Source organism: Cercospora kikuchii, assembly GCF_019650295.1.
Source record: "Cercospora kikuchii DNA, contig_00001, whole genome shotgun sequence".
NCBI lineage: Eukaryota > Fungi > Ascomycota > Dothideomycetes > Mycosphaerellales > Mycosphaerellaceae > Cercospora > Cercospora kikuchii.
Genome location: NW_025408582.1, coordinates 4,519,130 through 4,546,990, shown reverse-complemented (window position 1 = coordinate 4,546,990; position 27,861 = coordinate 4,519,130). Strand labels below are relative to the sequence as shown.

General features: G+C 52.7%; 12 protein-coding genes across 13 annotated transcripts; 3 read left to right on the top strand and 9 right to left on the bottom strand.

The window, feature by feature from the left end:
• Positions 1–164: 164 nt before the first annotated feature.
• CKM354_000177900 (uncharacterized protein) lies at positions 165–923 on the bottom strand (the record flags this gene model as incomplete). Its single annotated transcript, XM_044796912.1, has 1 exon — positions 165–923. One exon carries the CDS (start codon positions 921–923, stop codon positions 165–167), a length of 759 nt encoding a protein of 252 aa, XP_044652847.1.
• A 293-nt stretch (positions 924–1,216) lies between these two features.
• On the bottom strand, positions 1,217–1,616 carry CKM354_000177800 (uncharacterized protein; the record flags this gene model as incomplete). Its single annotated transcript, XM_044796911.1, has 2 exons — positions 1,217–1,271; positions 1,324–1,616. 2 exons carry the CDS (start codon positions 1,614–1,616, stop codon positions 1,217–1,219), a joined length of 348 nt encoding a protein of 115 aa, XP_044652846.1.
• Positions 1,617–2,809: 1,193 nt separating this feature from the next.
• On the top strand, positions 2,810–3,329 carry CKM354_000177700 (uncharacterized protein; the record flags this gene model as incomplete). The annotated part of the gene is made up of 4 exons (XM_044796910.1): positions 2,810–2,843; positions 2,896–2,986; positions 3,041–3,116; positions 3,162–3,329. 4 exons carry the CDS (start codon positions 2,810–2,812, stop codon positions 3,327–3,329), a joined length of 369 nt encoding a protein of 122 aa, XP_044652845.1.
• A 383-nt stretch (positions 3,330–3,712) lies between these two features.
• Positions 3,713–4,639, bottom strand: CKM354_000177600 (uncharacterized protein; the record flags this gene model as incomplete). Its single annotated transcript, XM_044796909.1, has 1 exon — positions 3,713–4,639. The coding sequence occupies one exon, from the start codon at positions 4,637–4,639 to the stop codon at positions 3,713–3,715; it is 927 nt and encodes a 308-aa protein (XP_044652844.1).
• Positions 4,640–9,902: 5,263 nt separating this feature from the next.
• CKM354_000177500 (uncharacterized protein) lies at positions 9,903–11,521 on the top strand (the record flags this gene model as incomplete). The annotated part of the gene is made up of 5 exons (XM_044796908.1): positions 9,903–10,121; positions 10,175–10,573; positions 10,636–10,721; positions 10,790–10,851; positions 10,983–11,521. The coding sequence occupies 5 exons, from the start codon at positions 9,903–9,905 to the stop codon at positions 11,519–11,521; spliced, it is 1,305 nt and encodes a 434-aa protein (XP_044652843.1).
• Positions 11,522–11,679: 158 nt separating this feature from the next.
• Positions 11,680–12,252, bottom strand: CKM354_000177400 (uncharacterized protein; the record flags this gene model as incomplete). The annotated part of the gene is made up of 1 exon (XM_044796907.1): positions 11,680–12,252. One exon carries the CDS (start codon positions 12,250–12,252, stop codon positions 11,680–11,682), a length of 573 nt encoding a protein of 190 aa, XP_044652842.1.
• A 371-nt stretch (positions 12,253–12,623) lies between these two features.
• Positions 12,624–13,298, bottom strand: CKM354_000177300 (uncharacterized protein; the record flags this gene model as incomplete). The annotated part of the gene is made up of 1 exon (XM_044796906.1): positions 12,624–13,298. The coding sequence occupies one exon, from the start codon at positions 13,296–13,298 to the stop codon at positions 12,624–12,626; it is 675 nt and encodes a 224-aa protein (XP_044652841.1).
• A 579-nt stretch (positions 13,299–13,877) lies between these two features.
• Positions 13,878–14,690, bottom strand: CKM354_000177200 (uncharacterized protein; the record flags this gene model as incomplete). Its single annotated transcript, XM_044796905.1, has 1 exon — positions 13,878–14,690. The coding sequence occupies one exon, from the start codon at positions 14,688–14,690 to the stop codon at positions 13,878–13,880; it is 813 nt and encodes a 270-aa protein (XP_044652840.1).
• Positions 14,691–15,375: 685 nt separating this feature from the next.
• Positions 15,376–18,978, bottom strand: CKM354_000177100 (DNA repair protein SMC6; the record flags this gene model as incomplete). The annotated part of the gene is made up of 3 exons (XM_044796904.1): positions 15,376–15,439; positions 15,496–15,944; positions 15,997–18,978. 3 exons carry the CDS (start codon positions 18,976–18,978, stop codon positions 15,376–15,378), a joined length of 3,495 nt encoding a protein of 1,164 aa, XP_044652839.1.
• A 1,070-nt stretch (positions 18,979–20,048) lies between these two features.
• CKM354_000177000 (uncharacterized protein) lies at positions 20,049–21,263 on the top strand (the record flags this gene model as incomplete). Its single annotated transcript, XM_044796903.1, has 1 exon — positions 20,049–21,263. The coding sequence occupies one exon, from the start codon at positions 20,049–20,051 to the stop codon at positions 21,261–21,263; it is 1,215 nt and encodes a 404-aa protein (XP_044652838.1).
• A 347-nt stretch (positions 21,264–21,610) lies between these two features.
• Positions 21,611–22,123, bottom strand: CKM354_000176900 (uncharacterized protein; the record flags this gene model as incomplete). Its single annotated transcript, XM_044796902.1, has 1 exon — positions 21,611–22,123. One exon carries the CDS (start codon positions 22,121–22,123, stop codon positions 21,611–21,613), a length of 513 nt encoding a protein of 170 aa, XP_044652837.1.
• Positions 22,124–25,433: 3,310 nt separating this feature from the next.
• Positions 25,434–27,232, bottom strand: CKM354_000176800 (uncharacterized protein; the record flags this gene model as incomplete). 2 transcript variants are annotated; one of them, XM_044796900.1, is made up of 5 exons in its annotated part: positions 25,434–26,571; positions 26,704–26,721; positions 26,772–27,015; positions 27,070–27,096; positions 27,220–27,232. In XM_044796900.1, 5 exons carry the CDS (start codon positions 27,230–27,232, stop codon positions 25,434–25,436), a joined length of 1,440 nt encoding a protein of 479 aa, XP_044652835.1. The 2 variants fall into 2 exon arrangements, with proteins under 2 accessions (XP_044652835.1, XP_044652836.1); XM_044796901.1 differs by lacking the exon at positions 27,220–27,232 and having other exon boundaries at positions 27,070–27,109.
• Between the last annotated feature and the right edge of the window lie 629 nt (positions 27,233–27,861).

The window sequence follows — 27,861 nt, the reverse complement described above, 5'->3', positions numbered from 1 at the left end:
CCAACTGTTGCTGCGTGTGTCCTTCGGAATAGTCTTCCCATGATGTGTGCGATGCTGAACGATATGCTTTGCCCCAGCGCAAGCGCGAGAGCTGTGCAAATCTTCTCAGCTGCTTCCTTCACTCTCCAGTGCTCAGCCCTACATCAAAGGCTCCGATCTCCCCCTCAAGCCGGACTTGGGTTTCGAGGGATTTGGCGGCCATGCTCGTCCGCTGGATCCGAAGCTGTTGAGTTAGGGGTCGTCGCATCGAGGGGCACACCGCCCGACTCCTCCGAAAAGCCTCGCCGATTAGTATGGACTTGATCTGAAGAGCCTGGCTGGTTTCCATTGACTTGGTGTGAAGGACCAGCCCGATTGCTATCATCCTGATCTGAAGAGCCCCGCCAATTTTCACGCCAATTTCTGTTCATTCGGTGTGATGCGCCTCCCCGATTGCTATCCTCCTGATTTGAATAGCCCCGCCAATTTCCATTGAACTCGTACGATGGGCCTCCTTGGTTTCCATAACCACCACTGAAGTGGCCAGCAGCTCTCTGTCTCTGCTCATACTGTTCGATCTGCTCATACAGCCATGAAATATTCGCGCGGATTGTTTGAGTTGTACTGTACATCGTGACCATGCGCTCTAGAACCGTACTCTCATCACCACTGGCAGGATCACAACCATAGTGCATCTCTGGGAGACCCCATACCAATGGCATAACTCCCATCTGTTGAGCACGAACTGAAACGGTATGCCTGAGAATTCCGTAGTAGTCCAGGGCATGAAGGACGTATCGTGCCGCACCCGCAAGCTGTCGAGGCTCGAGGCATGAATACAAGTAGTTTTGGAATTCTGCGACTGAATGATGGCGCTCGAGCATCAGCTTGATGGTTTGGAAAGGCTCCTCGTTGGTGGGATCAGCGTATCTGGGGTGAGACATCTTGAGCGGGGTTGCCTTGAAGTCCTTGGTTTGCGATATTATACTGAGCAATGGACCTATGTGCGGGTGTTCGCGATGAAGTTGAATGAATGGTTGTGATGGGTTATTGAAGACGTCCGTGTTTGAAACAACGCTCCATCAGAGCGCCGAGGCAACTACCACGATATCTTAACGAGATGCATCGCGACTTACGAAGCACAAAACGCAGCGGTTGAGCAGCAGCGGGTACCATGTTCGAAAGGCAATTCGTACGCATTGATAGCAGGAGCGAGCGGAGATCCTCATGAGTATGACTAAAATGGTTCCATCTTGTACACCTCGTATGCAGCTTCTTCATACGGGTGGGCCCTTTTCAGTCGTCAGCATACTGCTTGACCTGCACCAAAAGCGATGACATTACTTCTTCAATGCCTCGACAGCCGCCCTCGCGACATCGGTACCAACGCAGATGGTCTCGAACCGCACCTCCCCTACCTCTTCCACTCTGCCTTTCTCACCGATGTGCGGATTTGCACAATCGCCAGGCCTGAATTGCCCAACTCCAGGAGTTGCAAAGCCACATTCTGTATATCCTCCAGGTCCGGGATATCGACCTGCACCTGCTGCGAAGATGGCTTCTTTGATCTTTGGCAGGTCTTGCGGCGGAGCGAAGAAGATCAATTTGTAGCGCTCGAGGGCTGTGTTGCTCGCCATGGTTCGTGCGGCTGGTCTGAGATTCGACAGTCGGGTTCGAACAAAGGCACGGGCGAGCATTGATGAAAGGTGCTGCGGATGAAGTTGAGCTCTGGGCTGATGCAGAAGCTCCACATCTGCGGGGTGCTGGTTCTGACGCTGCGCTCTCTGCCAACCTGCCATCTCAGCAAACCATCGCTTTGGACGTGTGAGCCAATGGCGACAGGCGAGCTCCGAGTGGTCTTCCCTACAGCGAGCGATGATGGTGAGGTTGGGATGTCCGCAAGCAACAGTGAAGAGATTGTGCAGTGGATGACATTGGCCGAGCCGTTATGAAGCAGGCGGAGTCAACCTTCACTGGTGACCGCAGCTCTTGGAGAAATCAACATCACTGAGCGGCGTGATAGAAAGTTTGGGCCCGCTAATGGAATACGTAGCTTGAAGCAGAACCTCACTTCACGTCACCACCACCGCATTGGCTGAGGCTTCCTCGACAAAGCCAACAGCCGACACGCTCGACACAGTTGTTCTCGCTGCCCGCTTGCATCGCAATCCAACACATGAACGCCATGCAGGAGAGGCATGTGATTGCAAGACGGGCTGTCCGGCCGCACGGGCTCGACATGTCCGACACCGTCTGCTCTGGTCCTTCTCTCTGCCACTTTCGCGAAAGGAGTTTAGCGCAGCAGGTTGGGGAGACGATGCGCGTTCGAGGAGGCGGCGTTGCACTTCGACCTCCCTTCATGCTCTGAAGCGAATGACGATGTCCGACTGCCTGAGTCCGTGGTTGCAGGCGGCAAGGTCTCGGTGCATCGCAGGTAGGAGCCTCGCAGGCGGGACCGTGAAGCAGGTTTGATGGAAAGTGGCGTCGGGTCGCGTACCAGAACGCTCGTGTATCGGTGACTCCAGGGCACTGACAATGGGCACGACCAGCAGTGACGGCAGCACGATCATCGCGTGCCTGCCAGGTCGCGGTGTGTTTGTGGAAGGCGGCATGTGCAAGTGGCAGGAACTGTCGTGGCAACCGCGTAATCGTCACGCGTGGGCAACTGCCTGTCTGCCTTCCATATAAGCAGCCATCTCCCACCTCCACTGTTTCTTCTCTCTTCTTCACACACACACACCACTCCGATCCCTCAAGCAATCGACAACACGTTTCAACCACCAGTCCTCCAGCATTCACTCAATCAATCACCAATCCATCCACCGTCAACATGTCTGACGCTAGCCGCAAGGACATTTCCGACAGTACGGCTCCTGTCATCGCCTGTTGCTTCTGCCACTGACTGTACCTCCACAGAGATCGCCGACAAGGTCACTCCAGACAAGTCCAAGTCCACTGTCGACAAGGTCGGCGACAAGACCAGTGGTGCTGCCGACAAGATTGCCCGGTACGTCGACTCCCTCGACCTTCTTCAGAATGCCCCTCACTGACGACTCTCCAGCGACGCCATCCCAGACTCTCAGAAGTCGACCACCCAGTCCGCCGCCGACAAGGTCTCCCGCACTGGCGACGAGAGCGTGACCGACAAGGTCAAGGGTGCGCTCGGGATGGACAAGCACTAGGACAACATGTTCCACCACCACCATCATCACGCCGACAAGAAGATCGACAAGAAGGCCGACCACATCGACAAGAAGGCCGACATCAGCGACAAGAAAGCCGACATTGCCGACAAGAAGGCTGACATCGCTGACAAGAAGGCGGATCTCAAGGCCGACAAGAAGCCTTGATCGTTCTTTGACCTGACACATCACTGCAACTCTCGATGATTTGACCTGGATGGCTTGATGGGAGGTGGAGCACACGTTGCGATGGAACCTGAGACATCAGCATGATACGACTGTTTTGATACCTTGAGAGTAGCCATGAAATGAGACTCCTGTCCTGAGTCGCCAATGTGCTTCCTGTTGCTTGTCATCTGTTTCCTGTTGCCTTCTGCTTGCCTCCAGCCCCGCTCTTCTGTTGCCTGCTTCCTGTTGTTCCACTGCTGCTGCGTTGCTTCCTTCATTACCACCGGGCCGGATTGTTGTGTCATCTGTGTCCCCGTTGACATATCACAACAAAGTTGGCGGAGCTCCCACGTGTTACCGTATTTCATGACTGGTACATCATCTCATCCGTGCTTCGCTTTTTGCGGGTCGTCTCTCACAGGCTTCAATGCCCTCACCCTCTCAGCCTCCTTTTGCAAACCAGCCTCCTCTGCCACCTCGGCCATCGCATCGATGATTGCATCACACTCCGGCGTTCCCGTCACGAACAACTCTCTCAGACTCTTCAACCTTGACAGGAACCAGAACCCAAATGCGATGATCCACTTCGGGCAAGCATCCACTCTCCTCTTCCCTTTCGGATACACTTCGTGTCCCAGCTTCCGAATCAACGCAAAACAGTCTCGAATCCCGTTCGCTGTGTCCATCGCCTCGCCCCATGAGACCCCAGAGCCTCGCCGATATCCCTTGGCCATGGTGGTTTCAAGCGCAATGGTCATGGGCGTATGACAGCGGAGCCAGAGAGGCATATTGGGTTCAAATTCGGCTGGGAGACCCGAGGATGTGAAGAGTTTCACCCAGCGAGGATCGCTCAGGACGGTCTTTTGCGTTCCGGGACCGGTGATTTTGCTTTCGAGACGGCCATCGGGTTTGAGATTTGCTTGGAAGAAGGACATTCCAAATGCGGGTTTTTCTTGGCCGATCGTGTTGATTAGATGCTCGGGTGTGAAGGCGTTGAACATGAAGAGGATGCATTTTGCGGAGCTTTGTTGGAGGGTTGGGAGGAGAGGTTCGGCTTGGTGGCCTAGGAGGGTTACGATGATGAGGTCGTAGGGAATTTGGGGGTTGAGGGTGTCGAGGGTTGTGATTTGGGCCTTTTGGTTCTTGGTGTTGATTATTCCGTCGTGTTGACGAAGTTGTTCCAAGCGTTTCGATTTCGGTCTTGCGATTCCTGTGATGTTGTGGTTGCCGATCTGGGATAGTTGGAAGGCTATCGTGCTACCGATCTTGCCTACGCCGAGGACGGCGATGTTCAGCGGTGATTGAGACATGTCCGTGTGCATCGTCTGTCAGTGATGTGGGCGACTTTGCTGTTGTAGAACTAATGGTGGGAAAGCATTACTTATGCGATTTTGATTTTGCCTGGGTTCTCGTTAGATCATATACCACAGACGCCTCGCGCACTTGTCCCAAAATGGACGTTATTGCGAGCTTGGCGAAGGTGTGGTGGGTCATGATATATTGGAATGTAGGCGATACTGCTCGGAGCTGTCGCTTTTGCGAGCTTTGGGGTAACGCTTAGCGCGCTATTATATAGCTGATAGGTTTCAGGATCGAGCGGCTCGCAATGTACGACACTGGTGGATGGCTTATCATTGCAGTCGTTGTAAGTGCTAAGTGTTTGGATTGCATGGCTGATACCTTCGGGCAAGGGATCAGACATGGACCTCTCCGTGACTTCGATTCTTGTGATACGGAATCTTCCAAATATCTTAGTCACCGGTGGATGGGTACTGATCATAGATGGCATTGTACTGATGAGCAGCGCGGTCATGGCGTAAAAGGTTCTGTTGAGCGCCGCATGTGTGTCACGCCTTTGATACAGCACACACAGCCGAGAACTGGCAGTAAAGCTTCCTCGGGAGGTTGTGTGGAATCGCAATACGGATCATGTTGATAATGGTGGTGTTGGTGTGCATCGTCTTCAGCGTGCTGGAGGGAGAGGAGAGAACGAGTCTTGGCGCCACCTGCCTCGGCCTAGACCGAGCGGGCCGGCAGATCTTTGATTGACCTTCTTCACACCTGCACGAACAGAAACCAGTTCACTCTCGCTCAACTCGTGTCCATTGCTATGATGCTGAACGCGCGCAGCATGCAACTAAATTACAGTCCTTCTCGGTTCGTACGAGCATTCCTGAAGTACGCCTCAGTTGACGTACTGGCCGGTCTCTCCACTTGAGCGTTTGGCAGCCCTGGTGCATGGCCACAGCATGTCCCTATGGCCCTGGGAAGGATCATTCGGCGCCGAGCTATTCGATTACAGCCTCAATACTGCAGCCATGGAACCGCAGTCAGGCTGAAAATCAAGCTCGCCCCTTCAAAAGGCAATCATGAGTTAAGTCTGCTCCGAGTTCAACCAATTAGCGGCATCATTTGTGCTGCAAGGATGTTGTCAACCAATTATAGTGCGTCGGAGAGGCTCTGATTTAGACGCAATACCTGGTGAATGTCCAGAAGTCGATATCAGACCCTGGCTGCGGTTCCACGGCTGCAGTATTGAGGCTGTAGGGCAGGATGTTGTGAGCGGTCTGCTCCGATGCAGCCGCCAACCTGGCTTTGCGGTACCCCGAGATGCCCGAGGTTGATCAGAAATCTATGAACTCAACAAGGACCGACTACTACAGCATACGCACGAGTGATACGGTACGAGCTGCTCGGGTCGAGGACGCATATGCCTCGTGTCGGCATCTCTGGGAGGGTTGCAGTGGCTGATAATACTTGAGCATGTTACGAAGTCGCGTATCGTCGCATGTTATCGGGGGCACTAAGGGACCCTCTCTCGTATTGTCGGGCAAAAGAGGATACAAAACTATCTACACTATCGAATGGTACTATATAGGGGCTAGTATACAGGGTCTGGGGTCCCGGGTATATAGGAACCAATATACATGACTCACAGCAGGGCCCAGTGGAGTGTCAGTTCACAACACTCCCCTTGACAGTGCACTGGGGCTGTTCAATCCACCTCCTCATCCCAATCATCATCCTGATCATGTGCAACTAGGGCCAAGGCCTTTGAGTCTGAGATCTTGTTCTCAGAGACCACCTTTATTATTCCTTGGGCCATTTCCAAGTATGGGCAGATTGAAACATAGTGCCCAGCTTGATTGCATAGCTTGCATCTCAGTCCTTGTCTGTCAGACATCTTGCTGTCTGATCTTCTTCCTCTGTGAGATGATGATCCTCTTGATGATGCAGCTCGGGCTGCAAAGGCCACAGGTGTGCTGCCTGCAGGCATGCTCACCTCTTTCTCCTGAAGGATTGAGAGTATGCTTTCAGGTGACAGTGAGGGTTGACCATCTATTGCATCTCTGATGGTAGACCATTGTTCTGGAAGCCCAGACAAGAGTACCTGTGCTCTTGCCTTTGGGTTTATGGCAGCAGCCATTTCAGGTTGGGCAACTTTGATCCTTTTGCCAAGTGCCTGAAGGTGTGTCCATGCTCCATCAATGCTCATGTCCTCTGCCTTTTGGAAACTGAAGTACTGCTTCAGAAGTTTCCTTCCTGTAGCTTGGTTGTCTGCATACTTCTTCTTCAGCTCTTGCCAAACCTCCTTTGCAGTTTGGAGTTCTGAGACCAGCTCTTCATCATCCTCCCCTATGCACAAAGATATCCACCAGATTGCTTTGTACTGTGACTTTGGGGTGATGGGTGTGTGTCTCATGGGAGATTGTGTGATACAGGTCTTCTCCCCTCAAGAAGATTTCCATCCTTCTGAACCATCCTTCTGCATTGTCCTTGCATAGGATTGGGCATGGTCTTTTCTGAAGTCCGGAGGATTTGTCTTGAGTATCCATTGTAGTCTTGTAGAATTAGTATTGGGTCAGATGGAAAGTTGTCCTTCTGTCCCAAGGAGAATCAAAGCGGGGAAAAGTCAAATGATTGCAGGGTTCTTCCTATACATGGGTCACCCTCTGTCCCTCCTCAGATTAGAGCCTCCTGTTGGAATGATCCGGCTATCAAGCAGCCGTGCTTTCCTGCTGGCATATGGGAATCAAGGGAGCATACCACTTTGGCACCCTCCAGCTCAGGACTTCCTGTAGCTATCCCATAAGACAAAGGTAGGTTCATGACTCCTCTTGATCCTGGATTCACCATTGGCCTCCAGAGGTAGTGAGAGGTTCAGGCAGTCTCTGAAGTGTTATGAGCCATCAGCAGTCCATGTCAGAACTGCCTTGCAACTGCTTCCTCCCTGAACATAACATATCTGGTATAAACCAAGCCTTTGGTTACTGCAAGATCTTCCTTTGAGAGTTGGCAAGTTCTCCCAGCACCAGAGATAAGGTACTAATCCAGACAGCTTGGGGTGCAGTCTCTGAAGTGTTATTCTGCCAACAGCAGGTTTGGTGTACTGCAGGTTGCTGTTACACTTTCTGCAGCCCTCTGTTGCAACATCCTCTCCCCTTGTTGTCTGTCTTGGTGTCCTCACTCTAACTATCATTCCTCAATGCTCTTCTCTCTTCTGCATTTGGTCTCAGCTGCAGGTGGGCTGGCTGCAATTCTGCATGCAGCTGCACCGCTGTTTTCAGTCCCTCAGCTAGGGTCCATGGGGTCCTACACCCAGTTGCAATCTGGGACTCATGTTTAACCATGGAAAGGGTTTTGCTCCTTCTTTATACAGGGGCACATTGTCCTTTGTCCCTGAGCACAGAGGGCACAGTCCTTCCTCTGTGTGCCTGTCTTCACCCGCAGGCTCCTGGCGCAGTCTCTGCTGCTACTGTCCCTGTTTATACAGCCACAGCTCGGGCTGTTTCCTTGCTCTTCTAGCTCGGTGTCTCGCTGTTGCCAATAGCGTTCCTGTTGTCCTGCCTTCGGCTTCCGTACTCTGTCGGTGAACCGCGCCTCGCCTTCTATCGGAGCTTGGAATACAATAGCGCTAACCCGGGCTCATAACCTGTTACGAAGTCGCGTATCGTCGCATGTTATCGGGGGGCACTAAGGGACCCTCTCTCGTATTGTCGGGCAAAAGAGGATACAAAACTATCTACACTATCGAATGGTACTATATAGGGGCTAGTATACAGGGTCTGGGGTCCCGGGTATATAGGAACCAATATACATGACTCACAGCAGGGCCCAGTGGAGTGTCAGTTCACAACAGAGCATAGCTTTATGGCGGCTTCATGGTGCAGCGAACCTCGTCACAAGCAACTCATCGACCCAGTCCTTGTGCAGCACATCGCGCTCACTAAGTCACTGACCACGTCTACCATTCGTCAAAGAAGCACAAATACTCCGGGAGGGACTTTCATGCCAGATCAAAGAACGCTATGTCTTGGCGGTGATGGCATGGAAATTTGGAATGACCAAAACGACATGCGAACGCCCCTATAGTACGCGTACATACAAGCATTACCGTGCCCGGCATCCTTCACCGGACGTCGGGATGGCGCCGGCTGTGACGTCCTGGTCCTTGTCCGGAGCGAATAGTGCCTTCCCACGTCCGGTCACATCGTCTCTTCAACCGCTGTTGTCGTACGCACTTCGTATCGTGTACACCGGCTGCAATCCTGATGCGCGATTTTCTGGGGTCATGTTGCAAGCGTTTTGTCCCTAGCCGATGGGCATTTCCTGGTTTAGCAGCCTACGATCAAATACGCCTGCCGGCCGACGGATCCCGGACAGCTCTGCCGTGCATTGGGTTGACTTGAAGCATAGTTTGCAAGGCTGCGCGTGCCTCACGCCTGAACCGGGCAACCCTAACTCGTGTTTTCTTGCCCTCGCAGCGTTCAGCCTCGAGTGACAGCAGCATCTCCGGCACCCAAGCCTTGACAGTGGTTCTTACACGTTGTGGCGTAGAGTGGTCCTTACCGGGAAGATCCCGCGTCTCGACGCGGCCCCACAGACTTTTCAGAGGTTGTACTCTTCACATGTCCGATACGGATCGATGGCTGGTCTCCGTTCTACTCCGCTGAGCCGTCGGGCCCCATGAGAATCACCGACTCACCGCGAGCTGCTTATAGTTGTAGAGCCTGCTGGAAAGAGCAACCTCATTCACGGTAGAAGGTAAGACTCGCGTTCAGGCAATACGACCTTTTCAGAATAACAGTACAGTGGAGCGTTGACGTCCTTGCAAGGTGTAAAGCAGCTCACTGGAACCGGCAGCTCCTCTAGGGATTCCCCTGATTTCGACGCACTAACCTCATTGGCGACGTGCAGAAATGCTTGGAATTCAATGCTTGACAAGTTGCATGTCACGAAAGCAAATACACTCGGCTTTTGGTCGGCAGAGAAGGCACGTGAAAGGCTACTTAGGTAGTCTATGTGGACATTCGCTGCAGCAGCGGCCGATGCGCAGACGCAAAGACGGCAGGAACACGATACCGAAGACATCGACCAAATACGAAGAGCGAGGAGCACATGCGCTCAAGGTTCAAAGAACCGTGGCACGGATTCCTTTTTCAACATCTTATGCGAATTGATAAGGTGCTATCGCGACAACCTACTGTCCGGAAACCGCAGAGATACAATCGAAGCAGCCGTAAGACGCCGACTGAGTGTGCACCTCATGCAGGAGGCGACGCGGTCTCAGGCATGTCTACGACCGACCTGGCGCAGACGCCAGCCGCAAGCCCACCTCCTGGAGTGACTTCAGATCTGCTTCATCCGCATACCAAGAACACTCTTCCTGGCGTCGTGGCCGCCATAGCTGGCATGTTTATCGCAGCCATATTTCTCACAATCCGAATATACACGAAGATATTTCTGGCGCGGAGGTTTGGCCTGGATGACGCGGCATTGCTTCTCTCCAAGGTGGCATCAGAGACCTCTCAATAAGCGATTATGCATTCGCTGACGGATTTCAGGCCTTGTCAGTGGTAGTCCAAGTCTTGATCGTCTATTACAAGATGCAAAAGATCGATGGCGCCCATGTCTGGGATTTGAGCGTGCCGGATTTCAAGACGATCATTCGCGTTACTGCAATATGCGCTATTGCATACATTTGGACGACTGCTTTAGCGAAGGTTTCCATTCTGATGCTCTACCTTCGACTTTCGCCGGATAAGTGGTTCATAATTTCGATCTACACTACAATGGCGTTTGTCACCAGCTTCACCACCGCTACAAGTCTAGCACTCGTATTTGCCTGCATTCCCTTGGAGCGCGTCTGGGACCCCACTGTCACAGATGGCCATTGCATCAATAGAGGCAAGGTCTATCTCTCCATGGCCGGAATGAATGCGGGGACAGATATCATTATGCTGGTAGGTCGGTGACTATGAAGACAAACAGTGAGAACTGGAAACTCACCATGGAGCGCTCGCAGATCCTTCCAATGCCTTTGTTACACCGTCTGAATCTGGCGTTCCGGCAAAAACTGGGTATCATGCTTACCTTCGGTGTTGGAACTCTGTACGTGTGTACCAGCAACCTTGCGCGACACAGATGAAGCCTCAGCTCACGATCTTGCTTCTATGCAGCACGATGATCACCAGTCTAGTTCGTCTGGCATTGATGATACCTCTTTTGAAGGATGTGGACGGTAAGTGACATCACCAGACTATCAGCCTCCGATTCGGTTCGATAATATCAGGTCGTCGTCCACTAGACTCCGTGATGAGTCTATCAACACCGTTCGCGACGGCATGATATGTGGTTGCTGACGAACCCTAGTATCATGGGCTATCGTGACTCCTGGAACGTGGGTCTGCATCGAAGCCAATCTGATCATCGTATGCGCCTGCTTACCCACGATGCGACTCTTCCTGCGGCATTTCTGTCCACGTTTAATCGGCGAAAACGGCGGGGCAAATGCAGTCAATACTCCGACGTTCCGCCAGCCCCAAAGCGGGCCTCCTGTACTGTCGTGTATGGATCGATTCACACAGCGAAAGTACGGCATAGGTCGTGCGGGCGAGATTATGCAAACCGATTCCTTAATCGGACGAGACCGTCAGAGTCAAGCGCATGAAGCCAAGCGGATACAGCGCGTCAGTATTGACTCTATCCACTCGTCTACTGGTGCGATGAATAAATACAGCTCGGCAAGGGAGCAGAACATGACTACGAGAGAAGAGTTTCGGGTTGGCGATGATACAGAAGCAATATCGCATTCATTGACCGCTCCGGTAGAGCGCATTCAGGAGGAAAGACCAATACAGGTGAATACAGGGCACAGCATACCAGATGGGATGGGCCAGAGAGATCCATAAAAATGCTCAGCTCTGCTCATACACTATGCCGATACGACTAAAAATCCTGATCCGCGAAAAGTGACAACTCCGACTCTCGAGAGCGCTTAACGCAACGCACCAATTCAGCGAAAGTTCCTCCAAGCAGGCCACCCCCTCGGTCGACGATATCTCTTGCGCTACTCAAGTGGTGGCGTTTTCCCCATCGCGGAGTCCGCACACACTGCCTTCTCTTCCACCCGCAAATCCGCCACCTCCGTGGTCAGCCTCTCCAAACCGTCGGCATCCTCTTCGACATCCGACTCCTCATCCATCTCCTCATATCCATCCTCACAATTCGAGGGCCTCCCCTCCTCTTGTGAGTGCTCACCACAGTTATACACCGTGGTCTTCTCCCACCTCTCGAATTCCTCCCTGTGCTTCCTCTCAAGCTCCTCAATAAAGCCATTTATTAAGGCCTCGTATCGTTGCGCCATCTCCCTTGCTTTGCACTCGAACTCTTGCGCGATGTTGCTCAACTCATAGAGTGTGCACTCGTTGAGCGTGGCGAGGCACCCTGCAAGAGGCGGGGCCACCACAGTGCGTCCCTCGGCTGCTTCCTTCTTGAGGCGGTTGATGTAGTCTCTGCGAGAAAGGTAGAAGTCGGTGTAGGCTTTGCGGATCCTGCGAAGCTGGGCTGCGCGATATGGCTGCTCGGCCGCTCGGCGAGCGGAGGCTCTGCTTGAAGCTGGCGTCTTGGTTTTGGAGCTCATATTGATGTGATGGATGTTATGGTGGTTCTTGATATGCTAGAGTTGATTGTGCTGGATGCGATGCAAGATGCAGATTGGGGCAAGCTGTGGTGAAGATATGGGCATACATGAGGTGCAAGAGCAGAGCATGTTACAGAGGCAAGTATGATCTGGAATACCGCGCTTGCAGACATATCTGGTTGCTGGTGAAACCGTGGTCGTCGCTGTTGCCTTCCTCAACCAACAGAAGCGGAGAAGTGACCTCATGAAGTCGAAGTTATTCGAGAACAACAGCTTGAAATAATTCATTAACTTGTACTTCCATGGGGTATCAACGTGCACAAATATTCTTTCAAATGAATCCACCAATTTCCGCCTTCCGTTCTCGACGATCACAGCCACGCCCAGGTCACATCCACCCGTCCCTGGTCAACATCCGCCATGTATTCGAACACCTTCTGCGTTATGTCCAGATCGGTGGGCTGGCATCCCGTGCAGCGATCGACGACCTTCAAGTCTACGCTGCGCTCCTCATCCGCAGCAGCATTGTATCTTTTCGCGCGCAGCATTCTACCACAGAGAGGATTCGCGTTCGAATTCCCGCCATTGTTCGATGTTGAGCCTGCTGCGTCGAAGAGGAGGTGGGACACTGCGACGATTTTGTCGCCGTCTGCGTTCGTATAGCCGCAGGCACCCAGGCCGGTCGCGTAGTATGTGAGTTCTCCGGTATGAGTTTCGGCGTTGGACGGGAGGGGGAGATTCTGAGTTTTCGAGGAGCCTTGGAGACCTACGGCGAGGCCGATGATGAGAGCGAGAAGTGCGAGAAAGGCGCAGAGGAGGACTATGAGGAATCGCTTGCGGCTCAGGCGGAGGTACGTGCGGTGCGGTGGGAGGACGCGGTCGAAGGTGCTGGACCAGGCTGCTGTCGCGCCGAATGGACTACTGCGATGCGTCTTGATGCCATTGTTGCTCTCGATGTTGCCGCCTTGTTCTGCCCGTGCTGCTGCGACGTGCTCCCATTCTGGAACGCGGGTCTCTTTGCTGATGTGGAATTCTTTCTCCGCCATTGTGTCGCGACTTGCGCTCACTCGTGCGCGTGGAACCGGTCCAGTGCTGTGAAGAATGAAAAAAGAGAGACTTAGCTTGGTATACTCACGGAAGAAGGAAGATGAGAGCCATGGTAATCATCTTTGCGCCTGCTCGCGCGCGGCGGCAGTCATCTAGGCCGGATTGGCTTTGCTCATTTACCGCGTCTGCAATTGGCGAGCGCCCCTGGTTGGCGTCGACGAGGCGGAAGTGAAACTTGTTGCTGACTCAGACGATCACGTGGCGCTGCACTCACGTCTGTTCTCACGTCCACATCTTTTGGTCGTTTCATCATCAACAGCATCAAAAGCTCACGAGTTGAGACGTGAAGCATATACCGCGAATGAAATATGGAGCGACTTCATAATGCTATCGCAGCTATGGCCGGCTAGGTTGATGGCCACGAGATCCATCGTCTCCTTGCCATGAGACAGTCCCTCCTCAACCTTCTGACCAATTTCTATCGCAGCTTGTCTCCAATATGAGCGGCATAGCCAACACTGAATCCACTGAGAAGAGACTATCCTACACCCACAAGCCCTCGTCATCCTTCAACTCTTTCACTCTCCGACTTCGAGGTGCTCAAAGCGTCCCCTCTTCATATCGTCCTCCAATGTACCTTGGAACCAGAACTCCTCGTCGTCCGGCAAAAGCAAACGGAACCTGACATCCCTCCTCGTCCCTAATTTCCTCACGCTCGTCACTGCAACACGATGCTTCCACAAGTCATACCCGTGGACATCGTCAGCTATAACCTCCACTCCTCGTCCTTGCTGCGGATACGTCACGAAATCGAACGTCTTCTTGTCCTTCACTTTCTCTGGAACCTCCTCAATCGACCTGATGGCTTCTGCAGCATCTCTCTCCTCATCAAACGCATGCGCCATCTTAATCTTGGCGACTTCGATCGCCGCGCACGTTCTCGCGTCCGTCTTCCGCATGTACACGGACCCATCATACATCGTACCTTCGATCTGGACCTGTAACGTCCGTCTGTACCACCACGCTCCACCCGTGACCCTCTGACCCGACTCGATGATGTTCCCGATGACAGAATCGCAACCGAACTCATTCCGAGGATTGACGATGAATGGCATAGGCTCGATTTCAGAGCCTTTCGGATGTTGCGCAACGTGTTTATTCCAGGCTAGACGGATTTCGACGCTGGTGTCTCCTTCGGGCACGCGGACGCGACCTTCCCACAGAGAGCAGCTGCCGCCGAATACGATCTCGTATGTGAAGTGGCCGTTGGACTTGGAGACGGCGCTTTTGACGCAGCAGGGGCGTTTGAAGGCTTCTAACTTGATGGGGAGTCGGTCGACCCAAGCCACGGAACCTTCTGAGGGAATCGAGTCGTCTACTCGAGAAGGCATCTTGTGGGTTCGTCGTGAGTTGGCTCGAGGTGCTGTAAGTCGTTTGACGGCTCTAAAATCTCGAGGAATGTCCAGATATCCAGGGGCGGTTATTGTAAGGTATATAGTCGAGGAAATTAGGACAGTTGTCAGAAAAGGATCGAGAAAACTTTGCGGTGTGGAGTGAATGCGGCCTCAATCACTGGAAACCCATAGTTCACATCGGACTAACGCACGCATGTGAGTTCTCACGCACGCCACAAACGGTGCTCGCGGCACTTATGCTTAAGAGGCTGCATATGCGGCCCGCAACGTCACACAACATGAGGCAGCTTACCTTACCACTCTCACGCCCAGCAGCCCCCCGACTTCACGTCGCGCTTCATATCTTCACCTCAAGCAACCCTCAGCCACCTCGCGAATCATCTTTATCAACATCCCATCAATGCAAACAGCAGGTATTGGAAGTCGCGCGTGCCTGTCACTTTGACTCTGGCTAGCAGTAATTAGCTTGCGCATGCACGTACCAAGAGAGGCTCATGATGTGAAGGCATGCAGCACATAAGAAAAGCAAATAAGCTTGAAGAAGGTTCAGCAGCGGCCTCGCAGGCATCGTATCAAAGTTTGTACAACATCTCATACTAAAAGTGGTATCATGTCGTGAATCGAAGAGAAGCGGGCATCAAGTTCGTCAAGAAGTATACTCTCAAGCCGCGCCAAAATTGAGCGCAGTTTGTCCTGGCTCACGGCGACGTTCCGGATCAGCCATTCTAGAACGAGCAGTCAGTATTAAACGTATTACAGTAGACAGAATAGAAGAACTTACTTGTGAACATGAACATCATCGCCCAGATCAACGTTGCTCATGCTCTGCGGCGTGATGAGAATGAATTGCCGTCCAACCGAGCGACGTGCGGTCTGGATCATGAGACCCATGCTCTGAGCACGATTGACGCTGTCCATGTAGACATCGAATTCGTCCAAACATCGAATCGGCGATCCCATGGCTTCCCAGATACTGAGCAATAGACAGATGGTCGAGAAGGACTTCTCGCCACCACTGAGAGTCTTGGCTTGCCGTCCAGAATCCGAAGCCTTGGTCATGTCGGGCTCGACGTGGATGTCCAGCTTTTTCTCGGCGTGATCGAGCAGTACGCGTCCGCGGAAGTTGCGCTCGGAGAGAAGGTAATTGAATTGAATTCGAGTCCGCATTGAGATGTACTTGCGGAAAAGTCCCCAACGTCGGCGGCGTTCGGTCAGGGTGGATTTGAGTGTCTGCGGGTCTGTTAGCAAGTCAACATTGTCCGTTGTGATCGATTATGCTTACGTCCGCGGTCTGTTTCATCATCTTAGTCTCGTTCTTGGCTTCGGTCAGCGCGTTGTGAGCCTTGAGATGAGCGGCGACCAGTTCCTCGCGGCTTCCTCCCTGCTGTCGCTGCGCTTTCTTGATGTCTTCCTGCAGTCGGCTGAGCTGCTGTCCAAGTGATTCGATGGTCTGTCCGTCCTCGATACCGACTCGCTCGCTAGTTTGACGCGCTTCCGAAGTCCAGTCGTCGACGACAGCTTTCTGATCCAGCACTTTCTGCTGTGTTCGCTCAAGATGTTCTTTGTACCTGTTGACATCGTCCAAAGCTGCATTTTTGGCGTAAAGAGCTTCTCTGCGATCATCCTCGCACTTCTGCAGACGTTGCTCGGCGCGCTGTATCAGAGCTTGCTCTTTGTCGAGAGCTTCTTGTGCTTCATCAACAGCGTCTTTGAACTCTCGGCCCTTGTCATTCAAATTGGCTCTGGCCCCCATTGCATCTTCCATCGCGGCCTTGGCACCCTCAAGCTCAGCCTTGACTTCACGGAGCTGGTTTTCCAGCTCTTGAAGGCGGCCGTCCTGAGGAATGTTTGCGTCGATCTCGTTCTGCAGCCTGTCGACGTCGTCATCGGCCTCTTGATGCCGGATGTTGAGAGCATTGACCTCGCGCTTGTGCTTCTCCACGGCTTGTTTCGCCTGATTCAGGGTCAGTTGCGCGGCTTTACGATCTTGTCTGGCATGTTCAAGGGCCTGCTGAGCGGTTTGGTGTTCCTTTTGGCGAAGCTCAATTTCTTGTTGCCGGTCGGTTACCATCCTCGTACGGCCGTTCCAGCCTTGCACGCCGGACGCTTTTTGCTCGCCAGCGCGAGACCACTCCCATCTTTGGCCGTCTCCGGCTCTACGCGCCATAGTAAGGACAGCCCGGACGTTCTTCCGACGCCCGCTGTCAAACATGTAGGATTTGCCAGCATCGATGTCTTCGATCAGAACCGTTTGTTCACAGCCATGGTTGATCACGAGTGCTTGCTTTACGATAGGATCGTCAATTCGCAGCACGCGGAGAATGGTGTCGCTGTCATCTTCCGGCTCGTGACCAGCAGTATCGAACGCACCGCGAGCCATGATGATCGAGTTGGCAGGGCACCCTACCCGGTTGGACAAGGACTGCAAAAGCTCCTGATCGTACTTGCTTGTCACGACAAAAGAGTCCAGGCTATTACCGAAAGTCTTCTCGATGAGTGAGCCCCATTGAGGTTTTATGAGCTGCACATGCAAGCCCATTGGTCCAACAGGTTTCGTTCGGAATCTAGTCTCTCGGTCGATGGCGTGACAAAGCGCTTCCATCTTAGGATGGTAGGGAGCCCATTTGCGTGTTTGCTCTTTGGTGACTTGATCGCGAGCTGTGCGCCTTCTGGCCTCCTCCTGCTCTGCAGCTTTGACTGGCGCATCAGCGTGCTGTAAAGCTTCTTGTGCAGCTTTGACTGCTTGTGTGAGATCAGGTAATCGTGCTTTGTGAGAATCGAGCGCTTGCTTTGCCTGTTTTGCCGCCTCTTTCAGCTCATCAAGCTTCGCCAGGCGCTGTTGATGCGCGTCTCCGTGAGCTTCAGCAAGTCTCTGTCGTTCTTCGCCAAGTTCCGCATCCAAACGGTTGATCTCCTTCTTGTGGGCCTTGATGTTCTCCTTGATAGTCCGTTCCTCTGCCACCAGTTTCATCAGCTCAGCCTTGTTTGCAGCGAACTTCTCGTTCGCAGCAGCATGTGCATCTTTCAATGGGCGGAGAGCCTCTTGGTGTGCCTCAACACCACGCTTCGCAGCTTCCACAGCAGTGTCTTCGGAATCAAATCGGACACCGGCTTCTTCGGCGATCTTTTCATGGTGTTCCAACTGTTCCCTTGCCTTATCGACGTTGGATTCATAGTGCTCTAATGTCGCTTCAGCATCACCAACTTGTGCCCAAGCATGTTGGCGAGCGACATGGTGCCATTTATCCTCCAGCGTCCTGGCCCTTTCTGCCCGCTTCACCCTACCAGCAGCCTCAACCTCTTTTTGACGGAGTTCGGCGATCATCTCCTCACGCGTCAACAGCTGCGCTTCCGTGCCGTCCAAATGTTCTTCCAGGATGTTGTAATCGCCATCCAGAGTCTCCAGTTGAGTACCTTTGATGAAGAAGCGATACTTCTCAGCCGGCGTGCTTCCCGCCAGAAATGCTCGGGCAAGGTCTTGAGTCAGCACGTTGATCGGGTTGTCCATTTGCAGCGCAAAATGATCTAGAACATCATCTAGGTCTCCTTTCTTCGTGGTGATAATCCTGCCCTCCGTGCTCTTCAATTTGAATGTCGTCGAGCCACTTTTTGTAAAGTGACGCTCCACTGTGAGTGTTTCGCCGTACAGCTCCGGCTTGTACGCATTCTCGCCTCGGTTCTTGATCTTCACTCCAACCATGCCGCTGTCCGTGCCTGCCTTGATCATGTCTTTGAGCGACTTGGCGCGGTTCGTGCCTGAAGCCTTGTTTCCCAAGCTGATTTGCAGAGCAGTAAGAACCGCACTCTTTCCACTGCCATTGTGGCCGATGATAAAGTTGATGAGCGGGCCAAGCTCAATGGTCAAGTTCGAATGGCACATGAAGTTGCGCATGTACACCATTTCGATAACGCCCGAATCGGCAGGTACATTCTCCTTGTGCTCGCGTAGCTTTTTCTCGACGAATTGCGTGGCTTTGATCTCGTCGACCTCGTCATCTTCCTGTTCGTTATCGCTCGAGTCTTGCCGGAGCGTATAATCGATGTCCGATTCTCCGTCGCCAGGATCGTCTGAACCAGCCATCAACACCTCTTCGTAATCGTCCTCCTCCGAAACGACCGAGCTGCCCATGGCCTGCGCCATGGCGACTTTTGTTCGCTTGTGGTTCCCGTCATTCTGGCGGAACGAAGAAGTGGCACTTTCGATCTCGATTTCGCTGTCACCGTCAACATCGTCCGGGTCTCGCAACCGCTTTCGGCCGGCCATGATGTCGCCGCCGGAGTCGGTGACACAGCTGGTAATGGTGCTGAAGATGGTCTTGTCGATGTGGACTACAGGTACTGAGGCAGCAACACGCGCCGCAACGCGTATCCCTGCAACTGCCAAGAAACGCGTCGAACTTCACTTCCACCTGCCCCGCTCCAGTTTCGCGATTCACCAACAGCGTGGAGCACATGCACTTGCCTACATTGCTATTCAATTTTACTCCGTGGTGGTGTGCTCGAATTGACAGGATGTTGCCAACTCATCCATTACAAGAATGTTCTCTGTGCATCTCGAAACGCTGCTCACAATGACGCTGCACTTCCGCGACATAGCATTGAGGGGCTTCGAACGGAACAATAAAGTGTAATGCTTTGGCTACTAGGTCAGCACCAATTCCTTCTGCTTGGTGCCATGGACAAGCCTAGCGGAGCATGTCAGCAAAAATTCCTGCCGATGTCTAATTGCGCGAAAGGTGCAATGATGAAAATGTACTTCACTTCGAACGCGATGGCTTTTTCTCTACGCTCCAGCGCGGCACCGATGCTGTGATTGCTCTTGCCATTGCTCTATGTAAAGGGTATTGAGCACTCGAGATCGTGGGTCATTTGAGGGTAACGTGCGCGAGTCTCACTTGACCTGAAGCCGTTGAAGCACTTCTGAAGTGCAGGCGCAGAACAGCAACGCACAATAGAGCTCACCTCTCGAAACAGGGTCTCACTTCCTTCAGCACAAGAATGTGGAACTCGCCCGCAGAGACATCAATTCTAACAATAGGCCGCTATTGTACAAGAACGAGACCATGTTTCACGTGAATCTAGCTTCCATATTGTCGCAGTGCAATGCGTGAAGTTCATTAACAATAGCATTGTGCAAGTCAAGGCAGTAACGTGCTCAACGGCTCGAACTTCACTTGCAGCAGGTGCGACGTATAACTTCCTCGCTTGCCCTTCAACATTCTTCTCTCATAAAAGCAGCACCACTTTCAACACACATCGACATACCTCTGTTTGAAACTCAAGAACATCAGTACATCACATCAACATCAGACTTTCGACACACGAAGTCACAACATGCCGCGCAGATTGTTCCCGCGTATTGTTGGAGAAGATGCCAACAACTACCTCCTGACAACCACTAACTACGAGGACTGCAAAGAAGCCTCTGTCAAGTGGATCCCGAAGGACCAGGCCGAGCGCCACATCATCCCAGCCTGGGAGATTCTGAGCTCGTCTGCTGTGCAGCGCCTCCGTTCAGTCCAAGGTAAGTCCTACGAGCCTTACACAGGCGTTGATCGAGTCGAGCTACACTTCGGCGGCGGGGCTTTGTTTATGTACATCGATATCAATCCGCCAGGGGGCGCGATGCTGCGGGAGATTAGGAAGGCTGATAAGTGTACGGTGTGGATGGTCGAGCCGTTTGTTTCGGGGCCGCGTCCGCGCATGAAGGAGAAGCTAGCAGCTGCGGCAACCAACTCGACATTTCGAGCAATTGCTCCAGCACCAATGACATCTGCGCCACCACCAGCAATGGCACCAACGATGTCGCCGGTAACGTCACCAAACGCCTACGACCGCAAGTCGAACTTCACTGGCGCAATGCCGCCGAATCAATTCTTGGCGTCTTCCCCTCTCACGTCTTCCCCGCCGAAGAAAGAACTTCAAGGCAAGATGTCTCCGATCGATTCGCCTCAAGCTCAGTACTCGGATGGCAAGATGGAATGCGAGCGAACATCGCTGCCCCCTCCAATGATCCCTGAGGCTACACCGGGTCTCCTCGAAGAACCAGCCTCTCAAGCTCTACCGATTCGTGCCTCTTCGCCGACACCAGGCATCCCCCTGACTCAGCACATCACGCTCCCCTGCGAAGAGCAGACCGGACATGGCCTCGACCACGACAACGGCTTCTTCTGCGGAGGAATCTGGCACGACGACATACAGCTCGGCTTCATAACCTGCAAAGTCTGCGTCGGGACCGCCATGTTCCAGGCCATGTTGGACGGCAACAACGACATCATCGAACATGGAGCCAACGTCCCAATCTGTATCCCCTGCGCAAAGGTCTGCGTCGAAGTCGAGCACAGTAAGATGGGCTGCTTCTGCCTCGAGGAGAAGTGCACGCACTGCTTCCTTCACGCAGTGGATGACATGAAGGCCCTTCGCGACGCCATCGAACCAGGTACGAACTACGGCGAGTTGTGCTGCAAGTGCTATCAGCCAATCATCGGTCTTCCAAAGGCCAGCAAGTGTGTTCTGTGTTGTGGGATCAGTTTTGTCGTCACTGCATAAAGAACGGATGGTGGACACGTGGGAAGAAAGGCTGTCTGAAAGCTACGCATGGCTGAGACAATAGGGACACAATGCTATTGTGGCTTTGTTTGAGCTCAGATTGACTGGACATCACCACATTCTTGGAGAGATGGAGACGGTTGGTCTCGTTTAGCGATCCCATCTTGCGCGGCAGAGACTCTTGGAAGCCTTCACACAGCATTGCAGACAGCATGAGCTGTACAGCAGCAACCTTGATCAGCAGGAGGCTACAAACCACGTAGCTGAAACTTACGAAATTTGCAAAATTGTCCTCCCTCTCCATAATATTCTTATCCTCCTGCAAACCTTCTCGGATCGCATGACCTTCACGAAACCTGACACCGCTTCGTATCACGTCCTCTCCGCGCCGTCCTTCGACGTTCTTCCTCCTCTCGCAGCGTATTCATATCGCTTGTCCACTCTTCCGTATTTTCCTCCAACCTCGCTTTGATTCGATGTGTCAACACCCGATTCATCCTCCTCACTTCCAAGACCTCGCGCGAAATTTCCATGATTCTATTATCCCTCTGCTCGATCGACAACGCCGCGATTACAGCTTCGGCAGCATCGGCAGCGGTCAAGCCCCATCCCTGCTGTCGTGGTAGCTCAGCGACTTCCACGTCGACATCTTCGGTATCGCGCGCCTCGGATAACAGCGCTCTATTACGATCGTAGATGACTTCGAGGGCTTGATGTGCTGAGAGGAGGAGAGCGGCGCTGTTGCTTTCTGTCAAATATTGCTCGAGAAAGCTGGCAACTGCTGCGGGCTCAGAGCTGAGTAAAAGATCCTTGAGCTGCACTTGTCGTAAAAGCGTTGCGAGCTGTTGATTGGACATCATGATGTTTTTTCCTTCGTTGCGCGACTGTGTTGTCGGTGTTCACGGCTGCTTAGTGCGGCACACTTCTGCTGCATTTATTGCTGTTGTGGTCCAAGACAGCAGCAAACAGTCGTGGCTCGTGCCTCATTGTTCCTTGGAGATGCACAAACCGTGGGGCGTTTGCGTTCTTGAGGCAATGTGATGAGCTTCTGAGCACCTAAGTTGGTTTGTCTCTTTGCTGCTGGGGTTCAGTCGTGGCGGTCTTTGTGTCGAAAAGAACAGAGTCATCGTTCGGATGGCAGCTACGCCACTACCTAGGTTCTTGGAGGGCGTCAGTAATGGCAACCGAATTGAACAAAGCTGACAAGAGGAAGACGGCTTTCAGTATAGGTATGAAGTGTGAAATGATTGTCAAGGCCCAAATATGCATGATTTCACAGCGCAGTGTCATTACTCTTTCAGAGCGATCGCTATGCTCATATTCAGCCAGCCGAAGCAGAAGTCATACAGTACGACGACTTTGTCACCGTATCTGAATGCATCCCGTGGCTGGTATTTACGTGGCAGAGGTGTCCCTCTGCGTTCGAAGCTGATTGCGGGACACTTTTGCACCTGCATTGTCTGCCATCGATAGAACATCTCAATTTCCAGTGACGTTGAGTACGATGCAGTACCGTATCGCGAGATGAGACTTCTCTGAGTTCCTGCTGAGCTGATACAACCGAGTTTCTGTCAGTAACACGATCGGAGTAGTAAAGCATTGAATGCGAAGGAGTCAACTCTGGCCTCTGTGATGGACGAAGGGACACGGCCCCTGAATCTGCAAATCCCCGCTACAGTGAGCTGCAGCACGAAGGCTTTGAACGGCTTGCTGGAGCGGCTGGGATGCACTAGCCAGAATCCGCAGAACAATGATCGTTCCCGAACGACGAGCGTGGTCAACCTTAACGTTGAGAGGCCATGCAACTGCGGAGTGCAGCTATGAGAAGCGCGTAGTCGATGGTAAAGTTTCGGCTGGCTGAGTGGAGGTGGAACTGTCGCTTAACCTGCAGAAGCGTGCTGCGCAGCGTGGCGGCCCTGAACCAAAAGACCCTGTTGTAGTGGAAAATGCCGTCAATTGGTGAAGCATTGCTGAAATACCCATTGCTGCGTTGGGAAAACTTGGTTCAAGACTGAGGTCGTGGCAAGTGTAATGAATGCTACCTGGAGCCAATAGGTCAGCAAGAAATACTTTCGATGACTTTTGCGAATAAGGACGCTGTGGATGGGCCAAAGAGCGGCTCGGTGATGGCCAAGCCCTCAAGCACCTCATCATTCATGTGTGGAGGTAGTTGGCGTTCATGAAAAGCACTCGAGTCTCGCGCTAGCACAGAGCGCAAAGGGTAGAGCGGCTTGCTTCGAAAAAGCCAATCACCTCGAGCCGTTTGCGCTGCTTTATTTTATGTTCCGAGAATGTCATGTGCTGATTGGGTTGATCTTTGGTCCGTCGTAAGACAAGTTTCCCGCCTGCTAAACGTGAAAACTGCCCTGAGCAGAGTCATGATTCAAGGTTAGGCGGCACAGCAATTGCCAAAGTCGGTTGAACAGGATGTGAAGTCTCTCGGCCTTTGAGCTATGGACCAACCAGACAGCATCTTAGGTCGGCTGTGCCACTGGGCCCTGATTCTGGTTGTCAAACGATCAGCTGCACTTACACTAGCCCACTACGGCCCGTCGCGCTAGAACATCTGATCGTCTCGTAGATGCTCCCACACCAATCCTGAGCCATTCGGAGCCGAGACGGTTACCCCAAATTTCGGCCAGCTCTCCTCTTTTCGGCCCGTGATGTCGGCCACGCCGAGTAGATGGCCGAAGCGATCGCGGGAGAACGACAACAAGCCCATCCTTCGTGTCCAGCGCGAACTGTGTTAGATTAACAATGATGAATTGTCCTGGTACCTGCCTCAGTACCATTGGCGACTGAGCAGCCACTGGGTCCTGCGTGCTGCTGTAGCAATAAAGTTTGTCATTTGAAATGGTCATTGCGCGCAGTCTTCCGCTGCGTCGGTATTGCTTGGCAGGCCGGACGAGAGCCCTTCGCCGAAAGGAGTGCATGCGCAGCAGCTGACGACAAGCTATTGCCCTAAGGACATTTCTTGAGCTGGCTGAACGCCATGATATCGTCAAGGTCCCGTCCACGATGTGCGTCGGCTGATTTCATGCTGTTTCCACGATATGCTCTGAATCTCTCTGTTGACAACGACTCTGGTCTTGAACGCCGCAAGCTCAATCATCGAACAAGACACATTAGTGGACCTCTGGGTATGCCAACGAATCCTGGACATTGATCGCGATCCACATCGCAGAAACACAGCATGAACCAGCAAGAAACAAGGTCATGGTTTCACACTTCAAGCCGTTTGAGTCCTACCGGTTCTGGTCTGCCCAAAAGGAATCGGGCTGAGCTACTTGAAGGCGTAAGTTGCGCTCCTTTCATAACCTGCTCCGCGGTGCGCTTTGGATCGCTGATTGCACTCAGTCATGTTCGACATCGTGGCCAGCTGTGTCTCGTCCATATCCTGCGAGGAATTTCGAGAAGCCGCATTGGCAACCACCACCTGCCACACCACTTGATGCCCAACACGCGCCATCGGGGCGTATGTCGGCAGCTCAAAAGTACGCAGAACAAAACTGCCGCGTAATGGCTGAGGGATCGGTAACTGACTCGAGAGCAGGTCAAATCAGCTCTGGGCACAAATAATGGTTGTGGCAGACAAGAACGAAGCTCTCATGAAGACCCTGTTGGCGCGCATGGAAGCAATAGATCACCGGCTGGAACGGCTTGAGAACGTGAGCTGATCGGGGTTATTGTTGCTTGTTGCGAGATCTGGATGCATGGTCGACGGGATGGCCGTTGGCACAGATGAATAGAGGAATTCGGAGAATCGGCGTAGGCGCGTGGGAGGTTTCGATTGATTGCAATTGCAGGTTGGATCTGGTTTGGCAATCGGGGCACACGCGAAGACGTGAAGACGCTAGAACGTCACGCGCTATGCTGTATTGGGAGATGAAAGTGGAGACGACTTGCCCATGACTCGCGTCACGCATCTCTAGCAACAGTCGCAGTTCAATTGTCTGCACTACAACACCTCCAGCTTATCAAAGAGCAGATTTGTCTTGATGCCAGCTAAGACGGCTTATTGGAGCCGTTCATAGCACGACTTTTGAAAAGAGACAAGAGACCAAATCTATCAGGTGTATTCGCCCGCCACTCTCTGCTTCCCCACTCATTGCCACCACCAAGTCGTTGGGCTGTAACATTCGAGACCACAACATCGGGTGTGCGAATCGGCTACACGAACCACAACGAATCCCTCTTTCGCTTGCTCGCCACCTCAAGCGTTTCTATGCCCGTCGCCTCCTGGTCTCCGCCATGTTCGGGATACTTTCTGATATGCTCAATGGCCCATCTGGTCTGGCCATTCAGAATTGGGGGGTGTTTCCCGTGCCCTTCAATATGCGGCAAGCCTGCGAAGCGATATAGCCACTCAAACCACTCCATCGTTTCGCCGTCATCCCAGTCAATCTGGTGAAATCGTCTGTGCTCCCCTCGAGTAAGCTCGATTCGATCTTCCTCCCACTTCTTTTGCTCAGGAATGGATGGCATGGGAAAGGCATTGCGACCTGACCAGAAGCGAGCTATCGCAATCGCTTGGTACTCGAATGAGCGGAAAGTCAACACGCGTGGAAACCCGACCAGTGCCAAAGTCGGTCGGCCTCGTACGAAAGTATGTTGGTAATTATTGATGAGGCGCTGATTTGTGTAGTCGAATATCGGAGTACCATTGCTCTTGTCCCAGAATGGGTAAGAAGCTTGGTAGCCTGTGCAGTATATCACGCGGTCGATGTCTTCAAGTGTTGAGCCATCTTCGAAAACAATGGTTCCATCGTTCTTGAATTCTGTGATAACAGGTTTCCAGAGCATGCCGTCGGGTGGTTCTCTACCGTCCCATCGACCTCTCGAGCGACGAGATACGTGAAGCGGCCCTCTCAGCAGCTTGGATGCGACGAGTTGGTGCGCAACATCGTAGCCACTGGCCGAGTTACCAATGACCAGAACTCGTTGATTTTCGTACACGCGAGGCGATCGATACGTCTTGGAATGCTGGACACGACCAGGGAATCTCGATAGCCAGTCATCAAGTCCAGGAACATAAGGCACAAATGGCACAGCGTAGTGACCATTCGCAATAATTACGGCATCGAATTCCTCTTCCCACCATTCGTCGACATGTCTCGCCGCGTCATGCTTGCGCAAGGTCAACTTCCATCGATCGTTGGCAATAGAAAGTACATTTTCCACAGTCGTCCGGGTATGGAGCAATTTGTCAAGTTGATGCCACGAGAAGTAATTCTCAATATACTGCCTCGGAATATGGTGGGGTACGAAAGGGCCATATGCAAATGGCATATCAGAAAAGGACATCGCCCTATAGTGGTCGTCAGATGGTACGTGAGCGCGGGGGCAGCATCCTTTTCGCTCGGACGAACGATTACAGCTCTGACAATGTGTTTGGGGAGATGAGGTGAGGAAATGGGAGGCATCATTCGCTGTGACTTACACATCTGGCACGTTTGTGCTGAACAGGGTTAGCACACGCATGTCATACGGCCTCACCAAACGACTCACGTCAGTTCCTCATAGATGGGAGTCTTCTCAAACCGGATTTGTGCAGATGGTGCTGTGATCGCAGGGAGGCGCTTTGGCGCAGATATTGGCTGATCAATGTCAGGTGGTAAAGCGCCGGGTGTTATTGGTATATCATCAGGATCTGCATCGTAGATCCAGGTGCCTCCTGCCGTTTCTCGACGTTCGAAGACCTTTATGGTATCGAAACTGTCCTCGGCGTGCAGAGCAGCAGCAGTAGCCGCGCCTGTATATCAAAGTCAGAGCTTATGTATGGGTAAGTGCTAGATCCTCGTCTCACCGCTGGCACCAGCCCCGATGACCGCGACTTTCCGGACCATAGTCGTTGTTCGAATAAGCTTTGCCGCGTTTTGAAGGCGGTATTATAACATAGGTCGTTGTGTTAAATGGCGTTGGAGTTGGACAGACAGATGGTGTTGAGAGGTCGTACCAAGCAACGCCATCTAGGTATCGATTGCGTGCTAGAGCAATCGTGCTTGATTGGCGACTTCAGTACTTTGGAAGAATAAGCAGGTCGGGTCTGCACTGCACATAGCACGTAATGGCTGCATCGAGCGCTTTGCGAGCGATGCAGTTGGAGACTACATATCTGATGCAAGCAGTCTGTAGAGATGAAAGCGACGCAGTTCTGTGCCTAGCACCATTTGTCAGAAATCAGCTCTCCGGACGCCGCCGAATAATGTACTGTAGTCAGACGGATGGCAGAGACAACAAGGAAGAGTATTTGCGACAAGGAGGATGAGTCGGCGCCGAATGTCAGCTGTCAGCACAACAACCAACAAATTCTTTCAAGTGCTGATGCCCGTCACTATCACGTTCGCAGGATGCCAACGTATGTCCCTGACATGGCACATTGCGCATCAAACATCAGCATCTGTTATATTCGCAAGAGCCTACTACGGCACTGGTCGCCAGTGTCTCCTGTCGTCGAATATGCTGTAACTTCAGCTCGTCCGAAGCTGTTGCCATTGCTGGCGCAGTTGTGTTGGAGAACGGCGTGAGACGGCCTCTGCCATAGCGTGATCCTGTCTCAATATATCGACTCTCTCCACACGCACAGACAGCCGCAAGG